Below are 14,246 nucleotides of genomic sequence, written 5' to 3'. Positions count from 1 at the left end.
AAACTAATCATTTATATTACTTTTTGTGCTGTTGGTCGCCCCAAGTTATTTGCTTAAGGTGGGTGGCCATATAAATGTTCTAAATAAATAAACAATGGAGAAAAAAATCCTACATTAAACACAACTATATTGGAATAAAAAATATGATTTAAAAAAAAAGAGAGAGAGAGACATTAAGTAGAGCAGAGGAACCCAGCCCAACTTCAACTTCCATAATTTCTACCTCTAATACATAGAAGACTTGGAATGCTGTAGTATCCAGCCATCAAAAATTTCTGGAAATTAGATTGGCATTTCTATGCAAACATCCATCTCAGAGTTTGAGGCTTAAAATATAGCACATGTACTGAAGCACCAACCATGCTATTGAGAATTGTAGGGCTACCCAATGAAAATACAATCATGAACATAGTGTTAATGGATAAAAGAAACGAACAGAGAAGGTCCAAAACATTCAGTATTGTCACAGAGTGATAAATGTGTCTTGGATTTAATGTGAGGTCTAAGGTTACCTTCCTCCTCCCTTGTTTTTTTTTTTAAATAAAAAAAATGTGATAATAAGACTCTTTCCAGAACTGAAGGATGAGGTTGAATTTTGTCATTTGGTACCAAAGCAGTGAATCACTACATTTCCATGGCAATTTTTTGCTGTAGAGATAGCACAAAGCTAGGGCACCAAAAGCCCAGCACCACTCAATCAATGAATGCACTATTGATTTCAAAGGCATCCTGTGGCAAAATGCTCTCTGCTCCAGGCATTTGGGATGGCTGTTTCTTAATCATAGAAGGAAATGTTGCGGCAGTAGTTGTGGTTAATTGTGTGTGTGTGTGCTGAATGTGTTAATTCTGCTGTACAGATGGGACAGGCAAGAATCTTTTGGTCATTCATTCTGTCCTTTTTAAAAATATATTTTCATTCTTCTTCCATCTTCCACATCTTTCCAGGCTTCAGCATGATCAGTACAAAAATTAGCAGTGTAACTTTATACACGATTCCATTATAAAAAAGATAAGATAACATTACCTCATACTTAGTGAATTTCAGTTGTTGCAAGCCAGTCTAGGCAGAAAAATCTAGGACTTAGATTGGGGCAGGACTTTCTACAGAGGGAACGGGATGTGCAGAGACAGACCCTTTTAAAATCAAGGCTCAGCCTAGCCTTATGCTTCTTTACATATCCTGGCAATTGAACAGTATATTGATCATTTAGTAAAGCACATATTTTTGACTGCTATGGCAAAGGTGGAAAAAAGCTGAGAGCTGTTTCTGAGGTAATCCTTTAGAGGTTTCCTAGAGTCGTTTCAATAATAGAAGCTTATGCTCAGCTTGTGATAAATTTTCCAGGCCTGGTTTACTTCAGCAAGACTTTTCCAAGGGCATCTACGTGCTTTAAAACTGCACATCTTCTGGTGTTGTATAGATATGTCCCACTTGGAGCTTAAGAAGAATCTTACAACTCAGGCCATCTGTACATCTTGTGATGATTCCACAGTTGGTACCTGCCAGATATGGAACTTGGACTTGTCTTTGTGAATTGTTTATGAGAGAACAATTCACTGAGCATATAGAAAAAAACAAGAGTGGCCTTTTCCAGTTATGAGCATACAATATATGTACAGTCTGGTTTAACCAGAGCTAAGTTTTGGGTGAGTGACTGCAATATATTTTTGCCTAAGCAAAACAAAACTCTGAAATACAGGTGGTCCTCAACTTATGACCACAATTGAGCCCAGAATTTCTGTTGCTAACTGAGAACAGTTTTTAATCCCACTTTACAACTTTTCTTGCCACATTTGTTAAGGGAATCATTGCAATAATTAAATTAGAAACACGGTCGTTAGATGAATCTGGCTTCCCCATTGATTTTGCTTGTCAGACGGTCGCAAAAGGGAGTCACCTGACCCCGGGACACTGCAAGCGTCATAAATATGAATCAGATGTCAAGTATCTGAATGTAAATCACATGTCCATGGGGATGCTACAATGGTTGTAAGTGTGAAAAATGGTCCTAAGTCACTTTTTTCAGTGCCGTTGTAACTTCAAATGGTCACTAAATGAACTGTTGTAAGTCAAGGACTATCTGTGCACTTCAGAATGCATGATTACAGGAAGTTGATATACATAAACTTGTTTTTTCTCTGTCTGCATTGTAGAAAAGAGAAGGTTAATGATGATTTCTGAATGGAAGGCAACAGAGGCTATCTTTTACATGTATGTTTTTTTTTAATGAAACAATGCATAATTGAATGTTTAGTATAAAGTTGTAATAAATTCACTGCCAGTGAGAACTAGGCAATCCTGATCCTGGGACTCTTCAAATTAACGTTCTGTCATCCTGTTTTGTTTTCACAGCTTCCCATAGTTGAAAAAATAAGAATCATAGCTCAGAAGATCTATGGAGCTCAGGATATAGAGCTGTCTCCTGCAGCACAGTCTCAAATAAATTGTTACACCCAACAGGTAAAAACAAGAATATATGCAAACAGATATATTGTGAGCAGTGGTGGGATTCAAAAACTTTTACCATCGGTTCGGTGGGCATGGCTTGGTGGGTGCGCTTTTCACGCATGCACACCAAACACACACTTTGCGCAGGTACAGAGGCGTTTGTGCAGGCGCAGAGGTGTCCAAACTCACCTCCTGCAAGCCTGCACTCTCCTGGTTGCTTCAGCAGCTGCGCTTCAAAAGCAGAGGTTAAAGGTGAGTATAGGAGTCTGGGCGGGCGGGCCCAACAGCAGGGCAACGGAGAGAATCGGTTTGGTCTCCGCTGCTTATCGCTGCTACCGGCTCGGCAGAACCAAGGCAAACCAGTAGAATACCACCACTGATTGTGAGTGCTGTTCCTATTTTAAAATATACCGGTATCTGTTTAAAATACTGGATAAAAACTGCCCAGAATATAACGCTGCTTTGGGCCAGGACCCAATCTTTCTATAACTGCCTTTAAACCCAAAGGTGTTTTTCAAAATGCAGCTAAACTTTTGGGATATAACTATGACCTGGATGCTACCTGCCTTCAACTTTTCTTGCCTTTTCCCATCCTATATGGCCTACTACTGCTGGCCCTTTCAGTGACTTGTTTATTAATATCACCAAGGTCTTTTTGAATCAGAATGCTGTCCTGCCCCGACAATCATGGATTTGCATAGCCCTGAGAAAAGAAAGGCTCCTGGTTAAATGACTAGAAAAGTGCATTGGACCTTCTATGCCACTTTCATATCTCATAATTTCTCAAGGCTCTGTCCTGGCTCTCTATTTGAACCAGACCTTATGGTTGATGCTTATGTTTAGGGCACTCTGGTCTCTAAAACCATGGTCTTCCTGATGTCCTGAGTACTTCCTGCAGTTCTATTTGTTACACTACCTAGAAAGTCCTCTGTTTTTGCCCCTCACTCCAGAGTTCAAGACTCCAGGCCTTGAGACTATAGTCTTAGCTGCCTAATTCCCTTCATCCCTGTGAAAATTCAAAAACTTTAAAAATGATTTAAATAACTTTTTATTTAGTTGCTGGGTGAATGTTATCTTATTTTACTCTAATTAATCTTAGCAATTCCTAGATTAATCCCTTTTAATTATGGATGTATATAAGTTCAGTCCTATCACAGGGTATCATTTTAAGCATATGCAGTTGTGTTTGGTTTGTCTCAATAGTTAAGGTATTGTTTATTGGTTTGACTATTGAGCTGAAAATTGTTGAGTTATTGGATAAAATGTTGCAATTGCTCTCTTTGTGATCTGTACTGGGCTTTGAGAAAGGCATTTAAGAAATTATTATTAATTAAGATGTATACTTATAACCTCTTGCCACAATCTATTGAAGCTTGAGCCAAAGACTTATTCCTAGAAGTCAGCAATGTACTGGTAATAAAATTTAGCTTTTTTTATTGTACAGCATGCAAAACCTTGGAAAGGAAACTTGTTATTATTTCAGTGTGGTATAGATACATTGTATCTCTTTCTCATTTCTTTTTTGGCAGGGATTTGGGAATTTACCTATTTGCATGGCAAAAACCCACCTGTCCCTTTCCCACATGCCTGAGAAGAAAGGTGTTCCCACTGGGTTTGTTCTGCCTATCAGCGACGTAAGAGCTAGTATTGGAGCTGGATTTATTTATCCACTGGTGGGAACGGTGAGTAGTGTCTGTCTATCACATTTGAAAAATTTGTAAAATTATGTTTGAAACCCTGTGGGACCTTTCTTGCCACAGTTGTTAAGTGAATCACTGCAGATGTTAAGTTAGTAACACAGTTAAGTGGATCTGGATTTCCCCATTGACTCTGTTTGTCAGAAGGTCGCAAAAGGTGATTATATGACATGCAACCATCGTAAATATGAGCCTCTGAATTTTTAAACACATAACCATATGGGGATGATCCAATGGTCACAAGTATGAAAAAGCAGTCATAAATCATTTTTTTCAGTGACATTGTAACTTTGAATGATCACTAAGCAAATTCTTGTAAGTAAAAGACTATCTGTATATGTATGTGTTTGCTTGTTTGTTATTTCATTATGTATGGTTACCTATCTCAAATTAATAATCTGGGATCTAACCCCATTACAAGAAAATTTTAAAAGGAAAGTAGAAAAATAGAAAAACAAATATAGAACACATACAGAAACAGCAGCCAGGGTGAAAACAGACCAGTCATAAGTTAACATCAATAGTGTAGAGCAGAGGTCTCCAAATTTGGCAACTTTAAGACTTGTGGACTTCAACTCCCAGAATTCCTCAGACAGCATGGCTGGCTAGAGAATTCTGGGAGTTGAAGTCCACAAGTTTTAAAGTTGCCAAGTTTGGAGACCTCTGGTGTAGAGGTTCAGTCCTACCTTTTGACCTCCAGGATTGGGGTCAGTCTAAAACTCTGGTCAGTAATTGGTCAACTCTGATCTCCTTTCAAATTGATACACAAGTCTAGTGTTCAGACTTCCTTTTCTAGGCTATATTGTTGGGAGAAGAAGAACCATATTCATATATTGATTCTGAACATTTCTGTCAGAAACAAATGAAAACCTTTCTAATATTTTGAAACTCAGTTTTATAATTTGTTTTGCAATAAAATTCCTATGCGACATGTAAGTCTATTTAGGGGGTAAAAACTGCGCACAGCTTTTCCCAAATGTTGGCATAGTTTTCAGGTCATCTTGCAGTAACTCTGACTATTGTACGTTCACAGGTGGGCTTGTGACATGATGACCTGGTTATATGGCAAGCAGGCAGGAAGGCTTGTTAAATTTGTTTAGGAAGTTGGTGAGGTCACTAGTGAGTTATGCATGGGTGGGGAATGATTGGATTCTCTTGTGCTTGTGAGAGATTCAGACCCACCCAAAAGTTATTGCAGCTTTGTACTTTCCCACATATTAGTTAATCTGCTTTAGTGAGAGTGCTCTGTGCGACATAATGCAGAGGAATTCCACTTTGACTTACTCCAAGGACAACAATGATTTAGAGACAATACAGAGCTGCATTCTTTGCCTCTATACAAAGTTGAGATAAACATAATCTTATTCAGCCAGTGTGTGAAGCTTCAAGGTTTTTTTATTGATTTGTTTCTTTACAAAATGATAAACCAGCCCTGTGTTCATAATGTTAATTTCTAATTAATATTGTTTTGAATAGAAAATGTTTCCATTAAAAATGTACATTATTTTAACAGTCACATACATTTTGGATTGCTGAAGGTTATTGGTCTTGTTGACTCACACTCCCTAAAATATTTTCTGACCCTTAGCTGAAAGTTGATGACTGAACATTTAAGTCACAACAAGGTCTTAGGCATTCCAGAAAAAAGTCTATAAATATTAAGAGGGTTTTCCCCCCTCTCTAAATGAACGGTTTAGGATTGCTGGTTTTTCCCTGTTTGCAGAGTTTAACTCTTTTTATTCATATGCTAGTCTCAGCTTTCTGGATCTCTTTAGGCATCAACCATTTTAGCATTGTTATAAAATCTATTTGATAACCCAAGAAATTTTTCAAGGCTGGATATAAATGAAGGAAGGATTTTTCCTCTCTCTTTTGTGAAGCTATAGGTAGGCTGTTCTGCTTTTGAAGAATGAATTCTTCACTACTTGTTGCTTTCTAGTGGCTTATTTGTTGAACCAGGGTCTTTCAGTGAAGGCACAGATTGCATGTGATGTTAGGTGTGGTCACCAACAGTTCAGCAGAAGTTCTGGTACAACATTTTCAGTTGCATCATGTCATTTTGGGTAGAAAAGGTTGGCAAGAAGCAGGAGAGGTGCCCTTTCTCACTGTCACAATATAGTGAAATAAAAGCTATTGTGCACATGGCTTATAATTTCAACCTCCATCTTCATGTCATTCTTTTTCACATTTATCCTGAGATAATTTATGAAACACTCCAGAAGCAATATTGAAACTTTTGAGATACTGTAGATCAGAGGTGTCAAATTCATGAGGACACGTTGTCGTCACGTGACATATCACAACTTTTTTCCCCTCTGCCAAAATGGGGGTGAGGATAGCCAGCGCGTGATGCATCCAGCCCGTTAGTTTGACACCCATGCTGTAGATAGATGACAGATGGATGGATGAACAGATAGATAGAGTATGTATACACACACGCACACATCCATATACATATACGATGTGGCCAATTCATGATACGGTAGATAGTTTTAAATTTAGAATACCCTGAGGAGAGGTGGTATTCAACAGGTTCTGACCAGTTCTGGAGAACCGGTAGAGGAAATTCTTGAGTAGTTTGGAGAACCGACAAATACAACCTCTGACTGGCCCTGCCCCCAGCTATTCTCTGCCTCCCGAGTCCCAGCTGATTGGCTTCTTTTGTTGCCCTGCACAGGAGAACGGAGCTGGAAAGCAGGTTAGTGGGGTGGGGAGGGAATGGGATTTTGCAGTATCCTTCCCCTGCCACACCCACCAAGCCATGTCCAAAGAACCGGTAGTAAAGAAATTTGAATCCCACCAAATTTGAATCCCAAATTTGAATCCCTGAGGCAACATTGGATCTATTCATCTAGGTAAATCACAGTTCTAGTCTAGAATAATTCACATTGTTTTTGGTGTGGAATGGTGGTTAAGGATGAAAAGAGAAATGGATTCTTTTGAGAGGCTACTTACTCCAATTTATATCTTATTTGGAATGGAAAAAGATCCTAAGGGTGCTACTGAAAAACGTCTGTTTCATTGATGAATTTCAGCTGTGTGATGTTGGGGTACTGTGGGTGCAAATGGGTTGCTCAGGGGCAACAAACAGCCCCCAGGACACAAGTTACAAACCCTTGGGCTGAACAAAACTCAATGTACATATAGTCTTTTTTCCTCCTTTGAATTTTATGTCATTTTTAGTTTGTATACTTTGAACAAATTTTAAAAAGATAACGGGAAAAATTTCAATTCAAGTAGCATTTTTATGTGTGAAGATGCAGTTCAAGATAAATCACAAACACAGGAGCAGAATCAACACAAGAGAGAATAGGCTATATAATATATCAATATCTTTGGATTATGAAGATAATTTGTTTTTAGACTAATAGGTCAAGACTATTTCTTGCTTTGCATACTTGCCTTCTTTCAGTTGATTCTGACAATTGGTTTTAATTATACAGTGTGTGAGGAAAGCATATATGTTTACTATTATAATTGCCACATCTACTGTACTACATATGGATAAGGGAAAAATCTTCAGCTTGCTAACAGCACTATATAATATAATATAATAACATTTTCCCTTTTAGCTATTTTGGCAGCTGGAAATAGTTTAATTTTGATAAGTTTGACGTAAAGAATGGAATGTGTCCTTTTTAGAGGCCAGAAATATATAGGATAAAGTTTAAAGGAAAATGGAACTATGAAACTATGAAACAACTGAAAAGCTGTTGGTTGCTTTTCCTCCAATCAATGGCAGCTATGTATTGTTCCATTAAACTGCATTGCAAGAAAATATTACATTAATAAATAATAGTAGAAAAAATACAGCTTCTGTATTTCACTATATCTAAAGAATGACAGGAATCTCCAAGAGGGTTTATATTTTTTCTAGAATCACTGTTAGATATTTTTTTTAAAGTGCACGGGCAAAACTTTATAAAATTATTTGCCTGTTCTTTCAAATTTATCAAATGTTGGCTTCTTAAATTGTCTAGAACTTAGCTGTATCAGGAAAAGTAACAGAAAAGGTATTCAGAATATAATTCATGATCTGGATGACTTGTAAATCAGTAGAGATATAAATCACTTCAGGCTTTCATAGCTCAGTATATTTTAAAGCATCTTTATACTCATTGTATGGATCTCTTGAAAGAATGATAGGAACCTGAGAAGGAAATTGGGAGATACTTTTTAAAAATTGAATCTGAGATATAGTTTTTGTTGCAAAGTTTCATTCACAGATTACAATAGAAAACAGAAAACTTGAAGAATATAAATGATAACAAAAGAAAAGGAATGCACTATCTTCATTCAATAGCTTTCATTTTAAGAGTATTTCTATGTAAAATACTTTTACATTTTTGGAAAAAGAAATTCAGGACAAGTAGGACACCTGTCTGTCACAATCTTCTTTTGTTTTTCTTTATTCTCTGAGATAACATTTCCCTTCCAATACTTCTCATATAATGCAGAATGAGAAATTACGAATTCATTTCAGTCAAATGACATTGATTTCAGTGAGATCATTAAGGATGAGTAAATTACAGGACAAGTATATTGGAGACAGAACATGATGTAATCAATACATTTTAAGGATGGATCGAGTTGTCTCTTTAAATCCCAGCCAGCTACATTAACCAATTAAGATTAATGAGACGACAAAGGCAAGGGGCAAATTGGATGGGCATACTATTTTGCTTTCATATTAAAGTTTTTCATTTTAGGTAGTCTCTGGTAGAAAGAGTGGCTGAATCGTTACAAGCTTTCATAAAACTCTGCAGTCTTTCTGCTTTCTTCTGATCATATCTTACTCTTTGTTCTCCTTTCTCTGCCTGCCAGGAAAACTGTCAGCTTACTCTCTTTATCTAATCCATTGCTAGGAATGTTTGGCACGCCTTGAGCAGATGGGAACACTTCCTTCCCCTTGAGCGTCTCTCTTCATGATTAGTCGGCCATATTTGTTTTTATTGAGTTAACTCAAGGAAGAAATATAAGAAAGGAGTTTGAAGGGGCAACTTATACGGTGAATTATCTAAAAAATAAATGCTTAAGAAAATTAGACGTTCAAACCAAGCATATATTCCACATAATTATATGATAGAAGTTCTAATCTAATTCCACTGTGATGAAATAACTTGAGTCAAGAGACATGACAGACATGCATTTTCTTGTTGGCTGATTTTTAATCATTTTCTTTTATTTTTTTATTTTTTCTTTAAATATTCCATTTAGTAATAGTGGGTATTCTCTAAGCAATGGAAGTATCCATTGTCTTTTGCAGATTGGTATCCACAAAGGCATAAGGGAAGGAGCCTTCATTATCCAAAAGATTGCTTTCTTTCCCCTGTCTGAAAGTATTTACTCTATTGTCTATACAATGGAGGAGAGAGAATTGTGTTTGCCTCCCTCAGCCTCAAAATTGCAACTTGTTTTGATGCCCTTGGGAATGTAATTGTTTCTTATTAAAATGTTTAGTATTTTTTCTTCATCATTTATTTGCATTAGCAAATGCTACAAAGAAAATGCATTCTCCCCCACCCAAAGAGATTCTAATAGGTGTCCAATTCCATAAAGGAACTTCTTCCTTGTGATTGGAGCATAGATATCTCTCTGAGCTGGATTCATGAGGTGAAATTCAGGAAGATAATAGCAATAGTATTGGATGTAGTTATATGATCTGCCTATATTTTGTGGATTCAGTATGTAGAAGTACATGAAGGTGAATCTACACAAAATCAGTCCGTATGTTGAGTCTACCAAATGCTGTTGCAACTTGCATTATCATTCTGGTTTTAGTGTATACGTGTAAAGCTTTCCTAAACTTCCAGCAGCAATATTTGTTATCTTCAGATCAATAGTAATACATTTGGTGCTCCATTCTTCTTTCTGCAAAAACTATCCTCACAGCTAATTGAAATATTCCAAACACATCTTGCAAACTTTTGTTTCCACATGGTGGCACTCCAACATGAATCTCAAATTTGCTTACCAGATGGGTGGTTCTGAATCTTCTCAGAATTATCTGTTAGGATCAGTGGTTCTTAACCTGGGCGATATTGCCCCCCAGGGGGTGATTTCATTTTTCAGGGGGGCGATGGAACGAAAAGGGGCGACACGGGGCAAAGGAATGGAAGGGGGCGATATGGGGGTGATGGAGCAAGAAGTTTTGGGGACACTTTTGAGACTTTTTTTCGTACAGTGAACCACTGTATATCTGTCGTACAAAAACATCAGATCGCTCGCTATTAGTGGATTGAACTGTGTTTTAAAATGTTCCTCCAGCTAGCTTCAGTACAGAATGCCGTACATATGTGAATACGCATCGCACATCTTCATGCGCGTTGCGCAGCAGCCTCTATCACTCTACCTATTAAATTCATCGCTCTGATTTTTGTTGCTTTCCTTCTGTATAAATTTTCTTTGTGTCTTTTTAACCCTTTTTACAGTGTGGATAAATATATATTTTCCTTGAATCTTAATTTAGTTTCAGAGTTTTCGACTTGAAATTCTTAGTTCCTGCATTGCGATTTGTTCTTCTGCTCTTTTTATATTTCTTTTTGCATCTTAAAATTCACTTGTAATTAAATCATTAAATGTTACTGGTTTTGGGGGGCATTTCATTTTCTTGCAATTGAATTTTGTTTTCAATGGTCATTTAAGTGTCTTGAATAAATAAGATAATAATGAAATACACGTATCACAAAGTTTGGGAGTAAAGTGATGGGTGGCATCAGAATTTTTCACACAGTTGAGATATGGGAAAAAGACTGGAAATAAATTATTTGCATCGATATGTCCTGATGACAATTTTAAAGAAAACAAAAAACGTGTTTGCATAAATTGAAGAATTATTTCCCTATGTTGTGATTGAGAGGTTATGTTGGGGGAGAGGGGCGATGATAACTTCCTCAATGGCTCAAGGGGGCAATTCTTTCAAAAAGGTTAAGAACCACTGTGTTTGGATCATTATGAGATAAGTTGATGTCTTTTGCAACTCTCAGGTGTGTTTGTCAAACTTCTAAAAGTATTTGTTTTTTAGAGAATGTTTTGATATTGTTTGTAAGAATGCAAGCCAAATAGCTCCTGTTTAGAACATCTCTTTCAAAAATTTGCAGGCTATAGGAAGAAAAATGTTATTGTAGAATGCCAAATTCATGTTCTGCAACATAGATTGAATTTCCACAGTTTTCTCTTTTTAAAAATAGATATTTCTATTTTGTACAGTTGATGCATTGACCACTATGAAACCACCATATGATGTTTTCAAAAATATTTAGGCAAGGTCATAATTTTGATTTAAATTGAGATTAGGCAGTTTATTCAATTGCTTTGAGACCTGAGTGCAATGGATGACATTAATTTTGGTCTCAGGCATGTGCCATTCACCACAGAAATATGTGAGATCAAAGTAAAAAGGCATCTAAACACTATGTGTATAATCAGAATCTTCATTTTCATCAATCCAGTCTTCCTTTTTTTGTACAAGAAGGAGGGACATGTGTTTGAAATATTGGCAGCAAGGGACAGCATATGGATAAATGCTGTTAAAACAAAGTATAGGACTCAGTGCTGACTAGCTTCCCACCCCATTACATTATTTCCAGGCTGACACCTTTGAAGTTACACAATCCAATGGGTAGTGGGGGGCGTGAAAATGGATTAGGGATTTCAGAATTCAGAACATTGCAACATGCGTTGCACTGGGCCTCCTTTTTTTTTCATCTTTCTTCTCATTGCAGGGCTTTTTATTGGTTTTCTATTGAGGAAGCTTCTCATTCTGATGTTTAAGTTGGAATGGAACAAATCGCCGCAGCCAACTCATCATGGCCAATTCGCTGCAGGACAATTCGCCATGGTCAACTTGCTGCAGGACAATTTAACAATTCTATTTAATTATTTAAAATAAACGAAAAAATTTTTTTCACACTCTCCTTTTGCATCCTTTATTTAATGATTCTGTTCCACGATTTGATATTAGTGAAACTCTTGGCCTGCAGAGAGTTGTCCTGAAGCAAGTTGGCTGTGGCGAGTTGGCCATGGCAAATTGTCATAGTTATTTCCCACCACCAGTCCCAGTGCCTATCTTGGTATAAGCTTTTGTATCCAATGTAATCTATAGACTGGGGGTAGGTGGTGTTCCCTTCTCTTTTCATGAGTTACTCCAACGCATTTGCATGCATTTCAGGAACTGGTTCTTCAATTATGGAATTCTGTTTCTTGCAACACATCATTTAAAAAGGATTTGGAGATTTACTTACAAAGTAAATATACTGATGGGACTCGGAATGGCAGTAGAGCTGTTTTGCTATCATTCTTATTAGTACTGGTACATGATAGATGGGTTTCAAACTCTGCGTACGTTTTATTTTTATTGTGTTTCTCAGTATATGGATTCCTTGTGTGTAATTTTAACTGTGGTTATTTCTTATTTTTAAAAATATTACTGTGATTGGTGGAGGGATGTCATGTAAAAGCATTTTGGTTTGGTTTTGGTTGTTTCTTACTTAAATTTTACAGGAAGTTCTTGATTAACAACCACTTGTCCAGCTGCCATTTGAAGTTGCAAAAGCGCAAAACAGGTGGTACTTACGACTGGTCCATAAAATTCTGGCCATCTCAGCATCCCTGTGTTCATGTGACTGTGATCTGGGTGCCTGGCAACCAGCTTGCACTCAGGATAATTGTAATATTGTGTGGTCATGTAATCACCATTTGCAACTTCCCTGTTGGCTTCCCATAAGCAAAATCAATGGGGAAGATGGCAGGGTAGGTCACAAATTAGTCCAATAAATTGCTCTCACTCTACCTCATCTGGCAGCACCAACCCTGGCCCCACTGTACTCATGCCATCTCTCCAACCAATCCTTGCTTAACAATGGCAACAAGGAGTGCCAAGATTACCATCACTAAACAATGCACTTGTGTGATGTCATCCTTTACTACCTCATCCCTTAGCAATGGAAACTGCAGTCTCAGTTACTGTTGTTAGCCAAGGAATATCTGTATATATCATATTATACATGATATGGTTGTCTAAGCACGTGTAAAGTTATAGATGCTCATTTTATTATTTTCACTTTAAAACTGTGTAATTGTCTTTATGAGAAACACAAGTCATTAGCATTAACACAGTATAAGTAAACTTTGAGTTATCCCTATGGGAACCATAGTGCTAGCGTTTTAGTGAGTTTTAATGCAAAACTGTACATATTTAGATAATTTATTTGTTTAATTACAACTGGCAAAGAGATTACTTCCCCCAAAACACATGCAGAATGTAGAAGCAATTGTAAAACAGGAAACAGGGAAGAATAGGAGAGAAAGGCAAATTCTACTTTGATTCTTCACAAGTTGAATCATAAAGTAGGGTCATTCTGAAACACAACCACCAATAAGCCATTAGTCCAGGGTCTACAATTACCCATTAGAATTACCGCTGCCTGGAATCAATTACATATGGCCTTTGAAAGTCCTTCCAAAGGTTAATGAGAGTTAAAAATCTTTCTCCGCTGTTTAACTTATAAAGAAAAGAAAAATAGTGTTCAAAATATCGGAAACAGTATATAAAAGCTTAAAAATTACATTAAATTGGACCTTATTATTCTTGACGAATGTATCTTTTCTTTTTATGTACACTGAGAGCATATGCACCAAGACAAATTCCTTGTGTGTCTAATCATACTTGGCCAATAATGAATTCATTCATTCATTCTTTCAAATACTAAAAATATTCACACACTGTTCATATATGTCTAAACAACAGGGTGAGTACTTTGAAATCCATTATTTGAATTGGTTTGATATAAAGCAGAGTCCCCCAAAGTCAGTATTAATAATACCCATGGCTTAATGGGACTACCAAAGGGGTTGGTGCTAGTAATATTAATACTATTAAATAAAGTATCATTTAATAAGTCATTTTCATGTAATAAAACTTTGGGGGTCAATGAGCAATTTGAATCTCATAAAAGGGTTGATGAGCTGAACACTTTGGGCACCTTTGATATAAAGCATATTAAAAAATATGGAAAGCATCTGGATTGCCCTAATGATAAATTAACACAAGCACTGACTTTCTAGCAGTTTTTGATATTTGATTTGTTCATTCTTATCAA

At 36.8% G+C, this 14,246-nt stretch overlaps 1 protein-coding gene across 1 annotated transcript in view; it reads left to right on the top strand.

The window, feature by feature from the left end:
- The window catches only part of MTHFD1L (methylenetetrahydrofolate dehydrogenase (NADP+ dependent) 1 like), a 131,987-nt gene that overhangs the window by 96,944 nt on the left and 20,797 nt on the right, over positions 1 to 14,246 (top strand). Inside the window, exons 25-26 of the mRNA XM_087970117.1 lie at positions 2,354 to 2,461; positions 3,979 to 4,131. Of these exons, the coding sequence (XP_087826243.1) occupies positions 2,354 to 2,461; positions 3,979 to 4,131 (261 nt within the window). The remainder of the gene's footprint in view (positions 1 to 2,353; positions 2,462 to 3,978; positions 4,132 to 14,246) is intronic.

The sequence above is a fragment of the Notechis scutatus genome, chromosome 1 (assembly GCF_049901735.1).
Source record: "Notechis scutatus isolate UNSWTSFEM ecotype Mainland chromosome 1, rNotScu1.2, whole genome shotgun sequence".
Taxonomy (NCBI): Eukaryota; Metazoa; Chordata; class Lepidosauria; order Squamata; family Elapidae; genus Notechis; species Notechis scutatus.
This window is presented reverse-complemented; position numbering and strand designations above follow the sequence as displayed.